General features: G+C 39.2%; 2 protein-coding genes across 2 annotated transcripts in view; both read right to left on the reverse strand.

The window, feature by feature from the left end:
* Positions 1 to 11,504, reverse strand: part of LOC102815368 (zinc finger protein 699-like) — a 19,919-nt gene extending 8,415 nt beyond the window's left edge. The window contains exons 1-5 of the mRNA XM_006869079.1: positions 11,367 to 11,504; positions 8,205 to 8,344; positions 7,029 to 7,117; positions 6,081 to 6,941; positions 3,614 to 3,708 (exon numbers count right to left, since the gene is read on the reverse strand). Coding sequence (XP_006869141.1) covers positions 3,614 to 3,708; positions 6,081 to 6,941; positions 7,029 to 7,117; positions 8,205 to 8,344; positions 11,367 to 11,504 — 1,323 coding nt within the window. The remainder of the gene's footprint in view (positions 1 to 3,613; positions 3,709 to 6,080; positions 6,942 to 7,028; positions 7,118 to 8,204; positions 8,345 to 11,366) is intronic.
* A 192-nt stretch (positions 11,505 to 11,696) lies between these two features.
* LOC102815745 (zinc finger protein 440-like) overlaps positions 11,697 to 13,879 on the reverse strand; it is a 6,207-nt gene continuing 4,024 nt past the window's right edge. Inside the window, exons 2-3 of the mRNA XM_006869080.1 lie at positions 11,927 to 12,050; positions 11,697 to 11,719 (exon numbers count right to left, since the gene is read on the reverse strand). Of these exons, the coding sequence (XP_006869142.1) occupies positions 11,697 to 11,719; positions 11,927 to 12,050 (147 nt within the window). The remainder of the gene's footprint in view (positions 11,720 to 11,926; positions 12,051 to 13,879) is intronic.

Genomic DNA, 13,879 nt, shown 5'->3' on the forward strand with positions numbered 1-13,879 from the left:
AGAGGAGGGACCAGTAGTTGGAAAATTTGGACTTGGTGATAGAAATGATGCTGGAGAACGAATGATAGATTTCTGCAAGACAAATGATTTGTTTTGTTGTTTACCATGTATTAAAAGCCACTAAATCTCTATTCCCCCCGCCCCCCATTGGTAATCTTTACTGTTTTGTTGTTCCTGTAAGGTGCTGTCAAGTCGATACCACCTCATAGCGTCCTTACCGCACAACAGAAGAAACCCTACCCGGTCCTGCACCAACCTCACAATCATTGCTACACTTGAGCCCATTGCTGCTGCCACTGTATTGCTCCATGTTTTTGTTGGTCTTCCTCTTCTTCACGGACCCTCCAATTTACCAACCATTATAGTCTTTGGTTTTACTCTTAGGTTTTTAATTCTTATTTTGTTTTTGTATGTTGGTACAAATCAATTCTCTGTAAATTGACTTTAGAGTTTTGCCAGCACTATTTGTAGCAAAGAGTATCTCCTCAATTCAGTGTGTTTGGGCCCTTTGTAAAGATCAACTGTCTGTCTGTGGATGGATTTATTCCTGGGTTATCAATTCTGTTCTATTGATCTATGATTGTTTTGTTGTACCTGTACAAGGCTGTTCTGACCCAGTGTCTGTAAACCAGAGAGTGAGAAACCTCCAACATTGTTGCTCTTCTTAAGCGGTGCTTTGAATATCTGCAGTCTCTTTCCATATAAAGTTCGTGATCACTTTTTCCATGTCTTTAAAGAATGATGTTGGAATCTGGATCGGGATTGCATTATATCTATACATTACTTTGGGTTGTATTGACTTTTTCAGAATGTTGTCTTCCTATCCATAAGCATGATGTATTCTTCCATTTTTACACATCTTTTTTGGTTTCATATTTTGTACATTTCTTTATATAGGCCTTTTGTTTCTCAAGTTAGGTTTATTCCTAAGTATTTCATCTTTTTGGTGGCTATTGTAAAATGGTTACAAGGCTTGGGGAAAGGGAAAATTTTTCATGTGCTTGAAGGTAGACACATGTTAAGATGTGTGACAAGATGACAAGACAGGTAACATACAACAAAAGTGAGGTTAGCAAAGGAAAGATGAAGCTGAAAGGTAGCAATAGACACAGGGGCAATGACCATACATTAAGTGACTGCACATAAATGCTGTAAACGGCTAGTCCATGGAGGGGTTGGCAGCCAGGTAATGAATGTAAAACTGATGATCTGCTGTGTAAATCTTCACTCAATTCACAATAAAAACTTAAACAAGACAGCATAAGAGACGAGGAAGGACATTATCTCATTGTTAAAGGGTCAAATGCACAAGATGACATAATTATAGTAAGTCTGTGTTCCCGTCGAAAGAGTCTGAAAATGCATGAATGAAACCTCAATAGAATCAAATAAAGAAACCGATAACTCTGAAATAATACTGGATTTTAATATACTAATTAGAAAAATCGGAGAAGCAGAAAGAAACTCAACAAAGACAGAGAGGAGCTAAGCAACAGAATGAATCTACTTGACCTCATCGATTCCTATGTAGCATTCAATCCAACCACAGCCAAGATACAAATTCTTTTCTAGCGCACATGGACCACAAAACAAGTCTCAATAAATTTTAAAACATCAGACCATACTACGAACCATTTTCTCAGATAAAATTGCTACGAAATTCAACAATAAGTAGATCAAGGAAAGAAAAATCAAAAACATGGACACGGAATTACATCCTTCTTAAAAGCTACTTGGTAATAGAACAAATGGAAAAGAAAATAAAAAATTCCTTGAAGCCAAAGAAAATAAAAACACAAAAGCTTTGGGACACAGAAAAAGCAATACTGAGAGGAAAATTTAAAGCATTAAAATCACACACCCAAAAAGGAGGAAGAACCAAAATCAACATGTTAACACACCTCCAACAATTAAGGAAAAACTAGCAAAGTTTACAGTCACCAGAAGAAACAGTAAAGAATAGAGCAAAAACAATAGAAAGATAATCAACATGGGGTTGTTTCTTTTAAAGGATTAATAAAATGGACAAATCATTGGCAAGTCTAATAAAAGAAAAGTGGGAGAGGATGCAAACAGCACACAAAAGAAAGGCAAAGGATGACATCACAACAGAACCAATGCTAATAAAAAGGACAGTAACAAAATACTATCAAGAATTGTACTCCAAAAACTGAACACTTAAGAGGAAATGGAAACATTTTTAGAAAAACATGGCCTACCAAAACTAAGACACTGAAGCAGAAAATTTGAACAAATTTATAACAAAAGAAGAAATTGGTCATTAAAAACTCTCAGCAAAAAAATTGCAGGCCCAGATGGCTTTACTGGTGAATTTTTCCAAATATTCAGAGAAAAGCTGACACCATTTTTCTCTGAAATTATTCCAGAATATAGAAAATGGAAAACTCCCAAATACATTATACACATGAAGTGAGCTTAACCCTCACACCAAAATCAGACAAGGAGTAAAATCAGACAGCAGTAAAATAATTATAGACCAATACAGCTCATGAAAAATTCTCAACAAAATCCTAGCCAATAGAATTAAACAATGAATACAATAAAATTATACATGATTGAGATTCATTCCAATAATGCAAAGATGGTTCAATATTAGAAAAACAATCAACACTATTGACTTTAGATGGATCTGGGTTGAAAGCAGAGAATACCAAAAAGATGTTTACCTGGCCTTATTGACTAGCAAAAGCTTTCAATTGTGTGGATCATGACAAGCTATGGGCAACATAAGTATTCCAGACAATTAATTGTGCTCATGAGAAACCTGCACATTACCAAGAAGCAGTTGTTCAAACAGAACAAAGAGACATTGAATGATTTAAATCAGGAAAGGTGAGCACGAGGGTTGTATTCTTTCACCGTACTTACTCACCACTGCTTTTGGTATAGTTTGGACCTCAATGTAAAGAAAACAAAAATCCTTACCAGTAGAGCAGTAAATGATATGATAAATGGAAAAAAGATGGAAGTTGTCTGAAATTTCATTTTGCTTGGCTTCATTATCAACACTCACAGAGGCAGCAGTCAAGAAATGAGATACATTGCATTAGGCAGATCTGTTATACCTTTTTAAAGATGTTAGTTTGAGGACTAATGAGTGCCTGACCCAAGCCTTGGTATTTCCAATTGGAATTTCCAATTGGACAATGAATAAGACCATAGAAGAATCAGTGCATTTAGTAAGGAAGAGGAAGACCCCCACCCAGCGAGATGGATTGGCATAGCAGCAGCAATAATGAGCTCAAAGGTAGTAACAACTGTGAAGTTGGTCCAGGAACGGGCGGTGTTTTGTTCTGTTGTGCATGGGATTGCTATGAATCAGTATTGACTCGACTCAATGGCACCTAAGAACAACGACTTGGAAATACTTTTTTTCCTGTTACTTCTAAGTTGACTCAGATCCAAAATACTAACCTGTTACACTTCAATAAACCTCAATATTGTGAGTCTGACTGGAGAGTACTTTATGGCCACTTCCACGAATTACCAAATCCAGCAGAGAAACTGTGCCATGAATGAGACAGCTGGTGTCCGACATGGTAAAAAGATCGAAGAGGGAAGCTATGTTTAAGCTCCACTAAATAGGCACCACCTTTTGGTGAATGCTGACTATCTTCCTCAAGAACTCAGTCATGACCTGATGCAACACCATTTTCCACTTGGGTGTGTCTAGGAGTTTTGTCACTCCTAGGAAACCAATACAAACCCATATCTTACCATTATCACTTTATTTTATTTTTGCTTCTGCTAGTGTAGCGGTTACGAATCAGGCTGCGAACCTTAAGGTCAGCGGTTCGAAACTACCAGCTGCTCCACGGGAGAAAGATGAGGCTTTCTACTCCTGTAAAGATTTACACCCTCGGAAACCCTATACAGGGTCGCTATGGGTCAGAACCGACTCTATGGCACATAACAACAACAACAGTATCCACTTGGCCTACTCTGATCATAGCACTGGGCCTTATATTTATGCTTGGCCAGTTCTCCGTGTGTGGTGGACACTGGAAAAAGGAGGGGCTTTAGTTCCTGTGTGATCACTTCCTAGGTTCTTGGAGGCTCCCCTTAGGTACCTGATTTCCTCCATGTGGGTACTCCAGTGCTGGGCTCGTGCTTGGACAGTACAGGCTAGCTGCTACTCTAACCTTAGCACTAGAGGCAGTGTGGACTCATACACTGTGCCTGTGGCCGAATCTAGATGAAATAGTCCATCCACACTCCTCAAGAAATCAGTGACCATCAGGTAAGCTGCCCACCTAAACCGAATCCCCTGAAGGCAGCAGCATATAAATGAGTACTCAATGCTTCCCAAGGCCACCCCTACATCTCCCAGCCACAGCCTCTTCAAAAAATTGATGAGTAAATGATGCAGCATTCTCACTCAATTGACACAAGAAAAGTAAAACCTTATATTCATAAAACCCTGTGCAGAAATGTTTACAACTGTTTTATTATTCCCACAGTAATAAAAAATATAAGAGTAAACAACAAAACATTCTTCCATTGGTAAACACAAAAATTCAGTATGGATTCAGTACAACACGTTAATTAAAAAAAAAAGGAACAAGGCACACATACATTCATCAATACAGATGAATTTCAAATTCATTATACTAAACAAATGAACCAGATTGTAAAAATCTACAAACAGAAAGACTTGTACAAACTGTTGTCAGGAATTCACCCTGAGGGGAAATTTGAATTAAAAATCGTATTTGGTGGGAAGCATTATTCTGTACTTTCCTTGTGATATTCATTCTATGAATTTATATATTTGTCAAAATTGTATAACAAGACTTTTGAAAAGTAGATAATCATCTACATATTTTTAAAATCTATACAAGTAGAGAAATGCTCTTAGAAAAGTTGAAGATTAGGGAGAATCAGAAAACTAAAGACATGGCTCTCAGAATTGGGGATGTTGCTGTTACTATCCTAAACACGGGTACAGGCTGGTCTCTCTGGTTTTGGAGTTGGAACCAATTTGCTCCCTCATCTTTAACATTCACAGCATTCACACACAGTGTAATAACTTACATATTTTCTTAAGATTCCAAAAGAATCATAGATATTTTCATGTTCTTTCTGTATACCTGATCTCATTGAAATGTGACTTCTCATATATTAAGAAGAGGTCTTCAGGGAGGAATTGACCATGAACCCTAGCAATCTAAGAGAGGGTTGTAGGGAAGCAAATGCTCTCTCCCAATACTATTGTCTTGGTTTCGACTTCAGTTGCATTTTCTCTCAGGTTTTCAAAAATATTAAGAATGACCATAAGATTACTACACATATGTACACATATGTGTAAGTACACATATGTAAGAGTGGAGGGACGTGTGTGAAGCTAACCTTGCGATAGTTCGCTCTAACCAAGGATCGCCTTGATAAGAACTACAAGGAAAACCTTGCTTGCCATGGGTGCTGGGCTTGGTACACACTGCCCTAACAGCTTGGGGTCGGGTCCATAGTTAGGGGAAACAGTTACTATGTACTTGCCCTTTATCTACTTATTGTTCACTCTTAGCTTTGCAGTTAAATGTTACTTTGGTAATCATAAACCTTAGATTGATGAGCAGTCTGGATATGCTTCCTGTCTAAGATTGAACTTAAAGCTGTATTGTAGAAGAATAAAGTCGCTCTCGAAGGACCATCTTCAGTCCCCTGATACTTCTCAATTCTCCATCTGCTCCCAGAAACCCTTTGGTGCAGGGCTCGTTCCTGCACACATGTATTCTTTCTTTCTAATGAAATCTTCTCATGTATCTCTAAGACTGCGGGGAAAATGAAGAATTTCCTTCACTCCTTATAATTAAATCTCAATCCACTATAAATTCTTATATGTTCAGCTACTTTTGAGAGTCGTTACAGGTTTTCCAACATTGCTTAGATTCATAAGGCCTCTCTCCACTGTGGCATTTTACACAAAATTAAACTAAAGGCCTCCCCACATTCCTTACATTAATAAGGCCTTCCTCCACTAGGAGATTTTTATATATGCTGTGAGGTGTGAGGACTGACTAAAGGCTTTCTGTGTTCCTAACATTTATAAGGCTTCTTACCACTGTGCGTTTTTTCATGCCTACTGAGATGTGAAGACCGGGTAAAGGCTTTCCCACAGTCCTTACATTCATAAGGCCTCCTTCCACTATGAGATATTATATGTGCAGTGAGGTGTGATGAATGAATAAAGGCTTTCCCACATTCCTTACATTCATACGGCCTTTCTCCAAGATGAGATCTTACATGTGCACTGAGAATGGAGGAATATCTAAAGGTTTTCCCACATTTCTCACATTCATACGGCTTCTCTCCACTGTGAGATCGTGTATGTACAATAAGGGTTGTGGACTGATGAAAGGCTTTTCCACAGTCGTTACATTTATAAGGCTTCTCTCCACTGTGTGTTTTTTTATGATCACTGAGGTGTGAGGATTGAATGAAGGTTTTCCCACACTCCTTACACTCATAAGGCCTGTCTCCATTGTGATATCTTTGATGTACTTTGAGGCTTCCAGATTGAGTAAAGGCTTTTCCACATTCCTTACATTCATAAGGCTTCTCTCCAAAGTGAGATCTGATATGTGCATTGAGGGACGAGGAGTGACTAAAGGTTTTCCCGCAGTCCTTACATTCATAAGGCTTCTCTCCACGGTGAGATCTCATATGTGCACCGAGGTCTGAGGATTGAATAAAGGCTTTCCCACATTGCTGACATTCATAAGGCCTCTCTCCACTGTGAGATCGTTTATGTATAACGAGGGTTGAGGAGTGGCGATATGCTTTTCCACACTCATCACATTCATAAGGCTTCTCTCCACTATGTATTTTTTTATGTACATTGAGGCCTGAGGAGTATTTGAAGGCTTTTCCACATTCCTTACACTCATAAGGTCTGTCCCCACTGTGTGTTCTTTTATGTTGAGTGAGCTGTGTTTGAAGATGAAAGGCTTTCCCACATTCCTTACAACAATATGGCTTTACTCCACTGTGAGATCTTGTATGTTCACTGAGCTTTGAGGAACATCTAAAGGCTTTCCCACATTCTTTACATTCATAAGGTTTCTCTCCAGTGTGAGATCGGATATGTTTAGTAAGGCTATAGGACCGAGTAAAGGTTTTCCCACATTCCTTACATTCATGAAGCTTCTCTCCACTGTGATATCTTTTATGTTCAGTAAGACTGTAGAACCGAGTAAAGGCTTTCCCACATTCCTTACATTCATGAAGCTTCTCTCCACTGTGATATCTTTTATGTTCAGTAAGACTGTAGAACCGAGTAAAGGCTTTCCCACATTCCTTACATTCATGTGGTTTTCCTGCTCTGTGAGTTCTTATATGTCTAGTGAGGGCTGTGGCATGACAAAAGCCTTTCCCACACTCCTTACAATCATAAGGCCTCTCTCCATTATGAGTACTTACATGGCGATTTAATGCTGAGCATCGACTAAAGGTTTTCCCATATTGTTTACATTCATAAGGTCTTTCACCATGTTTAGTAAGGGGTGTGGGACAATCACTGGGTTTTCCACAATCCTTACGTTTACAGAGTTTCCCCCCATAAACTCCTTTTGAATGATGTTTTATGTCAGAGGGAGAACTGCAGGTTTCTCTTTGTTCTTTACAATGGTACGGTGTGTGTTCAGTGTGAGAGGTAATGAGAGGGTTATGATTATCACTCTCATGAAATTCAACAGGATGTACTCCAACTTGAGTTCCTTTGAGCCTAGTATGATTTGTATTCCTGCAGATAATTTTTTCAGACTGATCACCTTCTTCAAATTTCTTTACTTTATCTGCTTTACTTGCAAGGAGTCTCTCTATTGTACACATTCTGCTGAAAACAGAGAGTATGTTGTTACAATGATGCTTTGCACCAATTCAAAATGACCATCACACTGAATGTACACATTCTGCCCTGAATTGTGGCACTGCTGCATAGTTTCATCATCTCACAGAAGGTGCTAGCATTATTATTACTGTATTCCAAAGAAGCTTTGTGAGACTGCTTACAAGTGAAGATGTCTGAAATACTGAATATCTGACTCACTTTTATGGAAAAATCTGTTATGAAAATTATGTGAACACACACATGTAAAGATAGTCTTACAAACACAGGCACACAAATTAGAAGACATTTTATAAAGTGTCTCCTTAGGACTCTTTTTATGTCATGGATAAGATACCTCATATGGCCTTCCTGGTGGCTGTGGTGATTTTCACTGTCAGGGAACTCACAGATTGTTCTCAGCATGGATGACCAAGGGTCCTTCTTCATCACTTGTACCAGTGTAAGGTCACTGGGAAACGTTTGGTCATTATTACTCTGTTTAAAGACTGGAACAGTAATTTGAAATGGAGTTACATAATTTAAATCAAACAGGAGGGAAAGCTGATGAGGAACAAGGTACCTGTGAAGAGAGGAAAAGACTTGAGGATGTGGCTATTCTATGAGTTTGATAGATGCCAAAGCATTAAGGAACATACTGAGAAAAAATTCTATAAAGTTTGAGAGTGATGGTGTCTTAGATGCAACCAGAAATGCCAAAGGTATTGACAAACAGTGCTCATGTGTAAAGGTGTAAAAAAGAGGTAATGGGGAAGGATTTCCCCCCACAAACACAGAAGGCACTATAGAACTGAAATTCAAAAAAAGTAATAACTTAATATTCTTAATTTCAGTATCATGTTGAAATAAGTTTGAAAGGTCAAGTTAAATAAAATTTATTATTATTATCAAAAAAAAAAAAAAAAAGAAGAAGAAATAGCTTATCAGGGAGCGCTGAAGCACTACATAAAGAAGGGAGGCAACACGGCCCAGTGTTTGAAGAACGGGGACTCCAAAGACAAACTTGGATTCAATTCCTGGACACATCATTTATGACCTGAACAACACTGAATAAATGATTCAACTTCTCCAGATTAAAACAAAAAAAATCAGCTCAGATATGTTCGTAAATTCAGTTACTCAAAGTAAAGGAGACCATTTTCTATTCATTTTTTTCACATGTAATTCTATCCTAACAGGGCTGGGTCTTAAAAGGACTTTTGCCTTTGTTTTTCAACAACAATAAAGCTCCAGTAAATTCCTATCTCCACTCTCCTTAGATCTTTCCATTGCTTCAAAAGGATAAAAATTAAGGTGGCTGATATGGTGCTTACCAAGAAAGGCAGATGATGAAAACAGAGAGCTCAGACAATTTCATTGATATTGAGTCAATTCTTTCATCTCCACAATTTCAAGAGATGGTGCGGTACAGTGAATGACTTACTATAGCCCTTCTAGATACAGTCCTTAGCACTGTGATATATTATAAACCAAAGTATCTCTGCCTGTGCTTATAGTCCCATTATAACGTTAGTGGTCCGTTATGTAAATAAGACAGACAACCATTTTAAGAAGTAGCATACCGTCGATCAAGAGACAACAGTACAGAAGGAAGAAGTCCAAGGTTCACTGAAGGCATTGGCAAAGAACGAGGCTCCGGCAACTGATGGAATTCAAACTGAAATCTTTCAGCAAACTGAAATCACTCATCTACGCCAAGATTCTTGGAAGACAGTTACCTGACCAACTAACTGGAAGATGTCCGTATTTGTGTCCTATCCAAACAGAGGGTTGGAATGCAGAAATCATCAGGCAATACAATTAATAAATATCACATGCAAATAAAATATAGCTAAAAATAATTCAAAAAAGACTGCAACAGTACACTGACAGGAAACTGCCAGTGGTTCACATGAGATGCAGACAAGGACTTGGAAGGAAGGCTATCACTGCTGATGCCTGATGAATTCTGAATGCAAGCAGAGAATACCAGAAAGATGTTTGCCTGCTATTTACTGACTCTACAAAGGCTTTTGACTGTGTGGATCATGACAGGCTAAGAACAATGTTGTGGAGAATGAATGTTCTGGAACACTTAGTTGTGCTCATGAGGAACATGTATACAGACCAAGAGGCAGTTGTTTGAACACAACAAAGGGGCACTGAATGATTTAAACGCAGGAAAGGTTTGTACCAGGGCTGTATTCTTTCACCATGCTTATTCAATCTGTATGCTGAGCATCCCATCTTAGAAGCTGGATTATATGAAAAATAAAGTGGCAACAGGATTTTAGGAAGTTCACTAACCATGTGTGATATGCAGATGACAAATTGAGAAGATTGATGTCAATGACTTTATTTTGCTTAGATCTAACAACAACACTCATGCAAACAGGAGTCATGAAATCAAAAGAAGTACTGCATCAGGCAAAACTCATTCAGGAGACCTATTTATAGTTCTCAAGAGCAAAGATGTCAGTTTCAGGACTAAAGTGTGCCTGACCCAAGCCATGGTATCTTCAATAGCTTCATATGCATGTAAAAGTTGGACAGTGAATATGGTAGATCATAGATGAATAGACACATTTAAGTTCTGTTGGTGGATAACAATTTGAAAAGTACCATGGACGGCCAGAAGAACAAACAAATCTGTGTTGGAAGAAGTACAACCAGAATGCTCCTTAGAAGCCAAGATGACCAGACTTTGATCTCTCAAACGTCAGATATATTATTAGGAGAGATCTGTCCTTGCAGAAGGATATCATGCTTCGTAAAATGGAGGGTCAGCGAACAAGAGGGAAACCCCCAACACGATGGGCTGGCATGGCAACACCAGCAGTGGGTTCAAGTACAGCAGCAACTGTGAGGCTGGTGCAGAATCAGGCAGTGTTTTGTTCCGTTTTACACCGGAACTCTGGGTAGGAACCAACTCAAAAGCACTTAACAACAGATCCAGAGTTGTTGCCTTTTTATCCTTTGTGACTCCAATTATCAACCATAGTTCACTTGGTATATGATCTGGGTCCAACATATAGCAATGCTTTTGCAAATTCCAATACACAAGAACTATTCCTCTGGATTCTGCATCTGACTCATCTCTGGTTCCTGGCACTTAAGACAGCATCCTACCATCTAACTTGATTTGCTAGCTTCCAAATTTGGGGTGTCAACAGCCTGTTGTGTGACCTGGCCTGAGTGAGGAGAATCCTCCACACTGACACCTGGCACATGGATTTTGGATTTGACAGCTGCCAAAATCACAAGAGTAATTTCTGGAGAATTTGTAAATTCTATGAGAAGTTGTGGAAGCGAATCGGGCTGCTAATCTCATGGTCAGCAGTTCAAAACTACCAGCGGTTCCACAGGAGAAAGATGAGGTTTCTGCTCCTGTAAAGATGTATAGCCTCGGAAACTCTGTACAGGGTCGCTATGAGTCGGAACTCACTCCATGGTACATCACAACAACAACAACAATGAGAAGTAGCAAATTAAGAAATCCTAATATGTGAGGGAGACGTACAGGAGAATACTGAGGGGAGGAGGAGAAGATGATACAGGAGATGATGCAGGAGATGACGCAGGAGATGACGCAGGAGATGACGCAGGAGATGACGCAGGAGATGATGGAGTAGTACAGCACTACTGGAAGTTTGGCCATTTGGGACTTTTTAAACCTCCACTTCATAGAGACCAACTTTATTTTCAGCCTTATGCAGATAGACAGGTGTCACTTTCTTTGCATAAAATTAATTCTGTCCAATTGGTAATGTGCACAATAATGCTCTAATCAGTTCCTAAACCATAAATCTTACTTTGCCACAAAACTGATCCTCACAACCAATATTCATACTTACAACGTTAAAAACCTCAAAGCTATGACCATAATAAGGGAAATAAAGAGACAGTTTAACAAAAAACGACATTTAGTTTCATCAGGAAGCAACTAGTCAGAGCTCCATGACACGAGTGAAAACATCTGTCCCAAGTCCCAACTGTCTCCCTGTTCCTCAACGCAAGTTCTGTAAGTTAAAGAGAACAATACGTTTAAAGATAAAACTATAAAAATGAAAGCCTCCTTACCTGAGTCCATGTAATTTAAGGTTTCCAACATCACATCTCTATAAAGTTTTCTCTGAGAAAAATCCAGCAAAGCCCACTCCTCCTCGGTAAATTCCACGGCCACATCTGCAAATTCTATCAAGTCCTAAAACATCACAAATACTCTGCATAAGCAAGGAACCATAATCCCTAATGTGTCACAAAACCATGATTCATTACAATCCAGGGAAACTGAGAACTTATACAAAGAAAACACTACAGGGCTGGACATGACACTTGTCTTTTCCCATGTACACCTAGCTACACACTGGAAGTATCTTATCCCACAGATTTTTAACACTATTTACCACACAATGAGCTTATTTCTCTAATTTGACTATGATCAATTGCACTCATTGCTCTCTGCAGGGGTAAAATAAGTATTGCTACTAGGGTTCCAGTTCATACTGGAGAGGTTTATTCCAGAGAAAGCATGTTTAAACATGTCTCTGTGATCCGTGCAGACTGTCAGACAAGTTCTCTCAGGAATACACTGGTCTCACTGTTAAAGACGGAAAGCATGTATTTTGGGACATGAAAAGACCAGTCACTCAAATTATAAAACCACGAGGTAAAATGAATAAATATACGTGAGCAGATAGAGAATCATCAAGATTAGCTTTGGTTGCTTAATTGCTGCTGAGTATTAAGATGCATAATGACCCCATATAGGGTATATAGAACTAGTACTGAACATGGTTGTTGCCTAAGATTGTGCTTTTCTGGAAGCAGGCTGCCAGCTGTGTGTCCCGAAATGCTTTAGGGAGTCTGAACTACAAACCTTGGAGCTACTACCACTTACCATCCTATCAAATACACATATGGAGAGGGTCTGCAAAAGTTGGATGTAAAACAATTGGAATTCATCAGTCTGAGAAGCAGTATCCACTATTCCTCGGTCAGTTCCTCGTCCTGTGGTGGTTCACATGTTGCTGTAATGAGGGCAGGTATGCTACCTGTATGTTTAAAACCCAGGGAGTCCTGGTGTGGAACTGTAGGGTAAGCACTGGACTGCTAAACGCAAGGTCAGCAGTTCAAACCCACCATCTGCTCCTCTGAAACCCTATAAAGGGTTGTGATGATTCAGAACTGATTCGATGACACTTAAAACCAACAGGGTCACCTGTGTGTACAGGTTTCAAAAGTTTCTAGACTAAGAGACTAGGATGCAGAGGTGGACCACTTCTGCATGTTTAGCCACTGAGAACCTTCTGAATACCAGCAGAGCACGGTAGAATGTAGTGCTGCACAATGAGCCCTTAAGGTAGCAAGGGCCATAAAAGATGACTGGGGACGAGCTGCCTCCTCAAAGGAGAGGTGACAGTAATAACAGGAATGGAATTAAGCTTTTGGGACCGTCAAATGATGATGGCGCACAACTCAAATTGAGGAGAAATAGCTTCAAACATCCATAATAATTAGAATATGGAATGTATGAAGTATGAATCTAGGAAAATTGGAAGTTGTCAAAATGAAATGAACACATACACATCAATACTACAGACATTAGTGAGCTGAAGTGGACTGGCATTGGCCACTCTGAATCAGAAAATCATCAAGTTTACTATGCCAGGAATGCTAAATTGAAGGGCAATGGAGTCACATTCATGACCTCTCTGATAGCGTGATACCCACATGCTTACAAAAACCCAAGAGAAAGATCAGGTTTTCTGCTCCTGAAATGATTTACATCCCTGGAAACTTTATACAAAGTCGCTATGAAGGAAGCCCAGTTATTACCATTATTATGCAAATTTAGGTACCAACAGCTATGTTGTTGTTGTCAGGTGCCATCGAGTCGGAACCGACTCATAGCGACCCCATGCACAGCAGAAGGAAACAATGTCCAATCCTGGGCCAACCTCACTACCACTGCCACACTTGAGTCCATCAATGATGCCACCTGGCTGATCCATCTCGTTGGGGGTCTTCCTC

The sequence above is a fragment of the Chrysochloris asiatica genome, unplaced genomic scaffold (genome assembly GCF_000296735.1).
Source record: "Chrysochloris asiatica unplaced genomic scaffold, ChrAsi1.0 scaffold00125, whole genome shotgun sequence".
Lineage (NCBI taxonomy): Eukaryota > Metazoa > Chordata > Mammalia > Afrosoricida > Chrysochloridae > Chrysochloris > Chrysochloris asiatica.